Source organism: Elephas maximus, chromosome 5 (genome assembly GCF_024166365.1).
Source record: "Elephas maximus indicus isolate mEleMax1 chromosome 5, mEleMax1 primary haplotype, whole genome shotgun sequence".
Classification (NCBI taxonomy): domain Eukaryota; kingdom Metazoa; phylum Chordata; class Mammalia; order Proboscidea; family Elephantidae; genus Elephas; species Elephas maximus.
Genome location: NC_064823.1, coordinates 156,251,952 through 156,259,041, shown reverse-complemented (window position 1 = coordinate 156,259,041; position 7,090 = coordinate 156,251,952). Strand labels below are relative to the sequence as shown.

The 7,090-nt window shown below is 46.1% G+C and overlaps 1 protein-coding gene across 1 annotated transcript in view; it reads right to left on the bottom strand.

The window, feature by feature from the left end:
* Positions 1 to 5,456: 5,456 nt before the first annotated feature.
* Positions 5,457 to 7,090, bottom strand: part of WDR1 (WD repeat domain 1) — a 53,402-nt gene continuing 51,768 nt past the window's right edge. The window contains exon 15 of the mRNA XM_049886505.1: positions 5,457 to 6,533. Coding sequence (XP_049742462.1) covers positions 6,427 to 6,533 — 107 coding nt within the window. The 3' untranslated portion in view covers positions 5,457 to 6,426. The remainder of the gene's footprint in view (positions 6,534 to 7,090) is intronic.

The following is a 7,090-nucleotide window of genomic DNA, read 5'->3' as shown; positions in this document are numbered from 1 at the left end:
CACCTGGTGGATTCGAACAGCCAGCCTTTTGGTTAGCAGCTGTAGCACTTAACCACTACACCACCAGGGTTTCCAGAGACACTCTAGCCAGATGTAAATCAGAAAATAGAAGGCATAATACAAGAATAGAGAAAATTAGAGGTTTTTATATTAAAGACTGTGAAGTTTATAATTGTTTTACTCTCAGAATGAATGAATGAGTGAACCCATGCAAAAAGAACACTGGATGGGGATATTAAACTTTGCCTTGATTATTTTCCAGGAGTCACATCCTGAGTCCTGTTTGGCTTTCTTAAAGTGTTTTCTCTAACCTCTACCTCACTGCCATCAAGTTGATTCCGACTCATAGCGACCTTAAAGGGTTTCCAAGGTTGTAAATCTTTATGGAAGCAGACTGTCTCATCTTTCTGCCATGGAGCTTCTGGTGGCTTTGAACTGTTGACCTTTTGGTTAGCAGTAGGGTGCTTTAACCACTGTGCCACCAGGGCTCCTTTCTCTAACTTCTGTTGTTAGGTGCCGTCGAGTCAGTTCTGACTCATAGCGACCCTATGTACTACAGAAAGAAACACTGCCCGGTCCTGCACCATGCTCACAATCGTTGTTATGCTTAAGCCCATTGTTGCTGCCACTGTGTCAATCCATCTCATTGATGGTCTTCCTCTTCTTCACTGACCTTGTACTTTACCAAGCATGATGTCCTTTTCCAGGGACTGATCCCTTCTGATAACACGGCCAAAGTAGTCTCACAATCCTTGCTTTTAAGGAACTTTCTTGGTTGTGCTTCTTCCAAGAAAGATTTGTTCGTTCTTTTGGCAGTCCATGGTATATTCAGTATTCTTCGCCAACACCACAATTCAAAGGCATCAATTCTTCTTCGGTCTTCCTTATTCTTTGTCCAGCTTTTGCATGCATATGATGCGATTGAAAATACCATGGCTTGGGTCAGGCACACCTTAGTCTTCAAGGTGACATCTTTGCTTTTCAACACTTTGAAGAGGTCTTTTGCAGCAGATTTGCCCAACGCAATGTGTCTTTTGATTTCCTGACTACTGTTTCCATGGGTGTTGATTGTGGATCCAAGTAAAATGAAATCCTTGACAACTTCAACCTTTTATCCGTTTATCATGATGTTGCTTATTCGTCCACTTGTGAGGATTTTTGTTTTCTTTCTGTTGAGGTGCAATCCATACTGAAGGCTGTGGTTTTTGATCTTCATCAGTAAGTGCTTCAAGTCCTCTTCACTTTCTAACGTGGGGTGTTAATGAGTCTTCTTCCAACCCTGATGCCCTGTTCTTCTTCATATAGTCCAGCTTCTCGGAGTATCTGCTCAGCATACAGATTGAATAGGTATGGTGAAAGGATACAACCCTGATGCACGCCTTTCCTGACTTTAAACCATGCAGTAATCCCCTTGTTCTGTCTGAACAACTGTACACTTCCCTCATGAGCACAATTAAGTGTTCTGGAATTCCCATTCTTTGCAATGTTATCCATAATTTGATATGATCCACACAGTCAAATACCTTTGCATAGTCATTAAAACACAGGTAAACATCTTTCTGGTATTCCCTTCTTTCAGACAGGATCCATCTGACACCAGCAGTGATATCCTTCGTTCCATGTCCTCTTTTGAATCGGGCCTGAATTTCTGGCAGTTCCCTGTCGATATACTGCAGCAGCCACTTTTGAATGATCTTCAGCAAAATTTTGCTGGCATGTGTTATTAATGATATTGTTCAATAATCTCCGCATTTGGTTGGATCATCTTTCTTGGGAATAGGCATAAATATGGATCTCTTCCAGTCAACTGGTTAGGAAACTGTCTTCCATTTTTCTTGGCATAGATGAGTGAGCATTTCCAGCACTCCATCCGTTTGTTAAACATCTCAGTTGATATTCCGATTCAGTCAATTCCTGGAGCCTTGTCGGCCGATGCCTTCAGTGCAGCTTGGACTTCTTTCAGTACCAATGGTTCCTTATCATATGTTACCTCCTAAAATGGTTGAATGTAGACCAATTCTTTTTGGTATAATGACTCTGTGTATTCCTTCCACCTTCTTTTGATGCTTCCTGAGTTTTTTAATATTTTCCCCATGGAATCTTTCAGTATTGCAACTTGAGGCTTGAATTTTTCTTCAGTTCAGCTTGAGAAATGCTGAGCGTGTTTTTCTTCCTTTTTGGTTTTCTATCTCTAGCTCTTTGTACATGTCATCATCATCCTTTAGTCTTCTCAAGCAGCCTTTTGAAATTTTCAGTTCTTTTACTTCATCTCTAAGCTCTAAAACCTCTAGGGACCACCTATTCCAGGAAGCCTGCCCTGATTTCCCACCCAGAGCTGACCCTCCTCTGAGTTCCCTGGACTTCTCCTGGGGCACTGGTCACTATTTGTTGTGTATTATCATCAGTTGGATACTTATTTTGCATCCTGCATTGATAACTACCATACATACACTTCTTAGAAACAATGGTGGCATACTGGTTAAGTGCTATGGCTGCTAACCAAGAGGTCAGCAGTTCAAATCCACCAGATGCTCCCTGGAAACTCTATGGGGCAGTTCTACCCTGTCCTATAGGCTCGCTAAGAGTCGGACTCGACTCTATGGCAGTGGGTTTGGTTTTTTTTTTAATACAGTTCTTATAGTTTGTTGATTCCTTTCAAATCTCTAACAACAACTAACATTTATTGTTGTGACCTGGAGCCCTGGTGGCGCAGTGCTTAGGTGCTCAGCTGCTAACCAAAAAGTCTGTGGTTCAAACCCAGTAGCCGCTCTGCGGGGAAAGATGCGGCAGTCTGCTTCCATAGAGATTACAGCCTTGGAAACCCTATGGGGCAGTTCTACTCTGTCCTGTAAGGTTGCTATGGGTTGGAATCAACTTGACAGCCAAGGGTTTTTTGGGTATTGCTGTCACCATGGGCCAAGGACTGACTTAGGAACTTTACCTGGAGTATCTCATGTCATATAAAAAAAAACACAATTCTGAGGTGTGCCCTGTTACTATCCCCATTTTCCAGATGTGGAAATCAATACACTGATGTAGATACTGCTGATGGTCCCCAATATGCACCCCTTTTTTCCTTCCTAGTAAGTCAGCATAGGCTGGGCTCTGGTGTGGAAACAAATCAGCCCAGAAACCTCAGTGCATTGGTGACTAAGTGTTTATTTCTTGCTCACACCAGTCTGATACAAGTCTGATGGCCTTTCTGCACCTTAGGGCTGAGTCTCCTGGACCCTGTGGCCTCCAAGGTCAGGGCTAGAGAAGAGACGGAGGATGCACATGGGCTCTTAACCACCTCAGTCCGGCAGCATCCTGCACTTTCTCTCAGTCACAACGTCCCAATCAAGCTGCAGAGACTGGGAAATGAAACATCGAAACCCATCAATGCTTCGTGAGTACGAATTGGCTCTGCCATTTTTACTGCCCGAAGTCCAGCTTTGATCAGTGTGCCTCGCTGAGTCACTACATTCCTCAGTCTCCCTTGTGGCTAGCGTTGACCCAGTTCTGGCCAATGGAAGTCAACAGTTACTTCAGGAAAAAGTCTTGCTTCTGTGATAAGCACCACTCTTTCCTCCTCCATTTGCCATCTTCCTGCCGTGAACGCGAATATGACATTGAAGAGAGGGCTGCCAAATGTAATGAGACAAGAAGTATAGGATAAAAGACACAAAGATGCTGGAGTCAAAGACAAGAGCTGGGACAATGGTGGCATCATGGCGGCCATACACAGGACTTCCCCGTCAGTTGAGTCATGGTGGTTGCTCAGTCACTGAGGAAGTCACATAGATAGGGAGGGGAGGAAGCAGGCTCTCTGGCTTCTTCCTGTTGGGTTTGGCCAATGGAAAGCACCAAGAACAGCCCGATCTTCCAGTGCTGGCTGTCACTTTTGTTGGACACTTGTACTGATTCCCTCCCCTTGCATCTTCAAGCCTAGGGTTGCTGACCGCTGAGCTGGTTCCTGGGTGCTTCACCACCTGTTTCCGAGTCCCATAATCCTAAACCACCCCTCACTCCCTTGCCAAAAAAAAAAAATTAAAAAAACCTAGTTGTCATTAAGTCAATTCTAACTCACAGAAACCCCATGTGTGAGTAGAAACGTGCTCCATAAGGTTTTCAATGGCTGACTTTTTGGAAGTCAATCTCCAAGCATTTCTTCGAAGGTGCTCCGGGTGGGTCTGAACTACCAACCTTTTGGTTAGTAGTCGAGCACTTAACCATTTGTGCTACACAGGGACTCCTAGGCCCACTCAATTCTCTTCAATTAACACTTTGAGTTGACACCCATCTCCTGCACACAGTGACAGGCTGCCCATTGCACCACAATGCAGCCTGTCCCATTGACAGCGGCAATTTGTGTCCCTGTGGCCCCTACATTTTGGTCTTCAACCTGCCCTCTTGAACCACCAAGAACTTCTGGGGAGGATTCAGACAAGGCAGGCCTAATTTGGAGCACATATTTTTCGTCTGGTATAAGGACAAGGTAAGCAATGCTGTTTCCCAGGTTGTTACCCAGTTTCAGCAACACCATTTACTGAGTGATTCGCCCTTTCCCCATTCATGTGAAAAGTACCTTGTTCTGAACCCAAATACACACTGGGATGAAATGCGTTTCTGGACTCTGCTTGATGGTGGCACCAGCCTTCAGTACCACAGACTGACTTGAAGATCCTGTGAGGGTGGCCCCCTATTTCGTTTCCCTGAATTTTTAGCTTCTTTTTCTATAGGAACTAGAGAAGTAGTCTGATTAGACAGGAAGGGGGAAGATACTTTTTATTGGGATCGCATCACATTTATAGACATCCTTATGATGTTGTCTTCCTACCCGAGAATAGGGTATGCCTTCCATTGATTTGGAGGCTTGGGAATTCAGTTTTCTTTTTCATCACCTAAATGCATGTTACTCCCTACATGTGAAAGAGAAAGGTCAAGGAGTCCTGGCGGTACAAGGGTTAAACATGCGGCTGCTAACCAGACCGTTGGCAATTCAAACCCACCCAATGGCTCCGTGGGAGAAAGCCCTGGCAATCTGCTCCCGTAAAGATTACAGCCTAGAAAACCCTACAGGGCAATTCTACTGTCACATGTCCCACTGAGTCAAAATCAACTCCACGGTACTCAACAACCAGAAAGGCCACCTGTTTACCCTAGAACTTAAGAACAAGACGGGATGCAGGTATCATCTAGTCCAACATTATCTGCTTACAAATGAAGAAAAAGGCTCAGAAAAGGGGGTGGTGTGGCCCAGGTCCTGCAATGCTGGGAACAGGATTCAGGTATCCCGGCCCCTTCTCCGGGGACCCTTCTCCACCACGTGGTGGCTGTGACCTCCTAGCTTCCTGAACCATCTCCCTCTGGAGGCCTCAGGCTGGTGAAGGAGATCCCTAAATCCACCAGGGCCACAGGCAGCTTTCTGCCTCCCCGCCCCAGGGCCCCATCACACAAAGTCAGTGATCCACAACGAAGAGAAAAGATATTTAATGATTTCTCAGACTAATCTCTTAAAGCGCTCCAAGTGTTTTCACAAGTGCAAGGGGAAGGATTGTTCTCAGCCAGCATTTACCAGTGATTCCGACACACACAAAAAAACTCCAGAGCACGGTGCTTTATACTTACTTTTAATTTCTGCACTGAAAATGAAAAGGTGAAAACGATGACAGGTTAGTGAGTTGGCCCTTAAATTAATCTTTGCTCTTAGGGACAGGAGGGAAAAGGAAGGCAGAAAAACACCAAAGCATGAGTGGGCGTGAGATGCAGACGTCTGTGTGTGAAGACGGCGCTGCCAACACGCTGGCTTGTAAACACCGACAGGCAACAGTCAGATACATTAAAAAAAAAAAAAAAAACCCAAAAACAAAAACCACAATGCCGTTCTTAAAATCAAGCACAAAAACTGACAATGAATACACCCCAGGTTTGTGTGGGCCCCCTCTGATCGGAAGGAGGCTTTCTGGAGGCAAAACCACGGAAACAAAAACACCCGGAAACACAGATTTCCAGGGGTGTGGAACTGCACCAAACATTCACTCTCCCCGAGCCCAGCAACGTTCTGCAGGTAGAAGGGGCAGGTGTGGCTCTCACCTGTGCCCCTCCCTCGGTAGAGAACAAGAGCCACAGGTCGGTGTCTCACCAGGCTGCTGCCCCTGGAATGTTCAATACGCTAAAGGCTCGGCTGGGCAGCTGGGTTTTAGTTATGCTCCACACGTGGTTTAAGTGCTCGTTTTATTTTTCATGTGCAAACTGTTACCGTCTAAAGCTTTCAGGACACGTACAGATATGGACACCCTGTGGAGACGAGGATCTCGCTCCTTACAGCCCTCCTCCTTGAGGCGGGGTGGGGGCGGGGCGCGTTACAGAAACATCAAGAGAAAGAACACGGTCTGCTGCAGTGAAGTTCTAGTCCCTGATTGGCTCGGTCCGAGGGGGCGGGCCTCAGTAGATGATTGTCCACTCTTTGACGGAGGCATCGTGGGAGGTTGTGACCAGCGTGTGCTCGTCCAGCCAGGCCAGGCTGCTGACGTGGTGTAGCCTGTGTGCGTCTGTGAAGAAAAAGGCTTGGTTTTAAGGAAAACTCCAACTTAGCATCTACATATACCTCGGGCTAGGAGGACGGAACCACCTGTGCCTGCTACAGTGACAGGACCCCAAGAAGGAGACTCCTTTCCCTCCTGCAGGAGGCTGACTCAGAGCGACCCCGTGTGTTACAGAGTAGAACTGTTCCACAGAGTTTTCTTGACTGTAATCTTCATGGAAGCAGACTGCCAGGCCTTTCTTCCACTGTTTTATTGGCGGATCTACACTGCCAACCTTTAGGTTAGAGCCCATCGGAAACTACTTACTCCACTGAGGGTCTGCTTCGCCCTGCCCCCAAGGGGTGAAAAATCTATTTGCTTTTATGTATAGAGTAACAATACACAGATAAACAGCGTATCTGTGGTACTATCCTGGGACGGCGATTAGGAAAAAAACACCTAAAAAGGCGATAATAAACAACAGGGGGAGGACATGTCTGACTTATGAGTTGGTAACGTTCCCCTCTGTGAGGGCCACACCTTGGTGACCACTTGTGATTCCAGCAGACAACGCCGATGTGGCC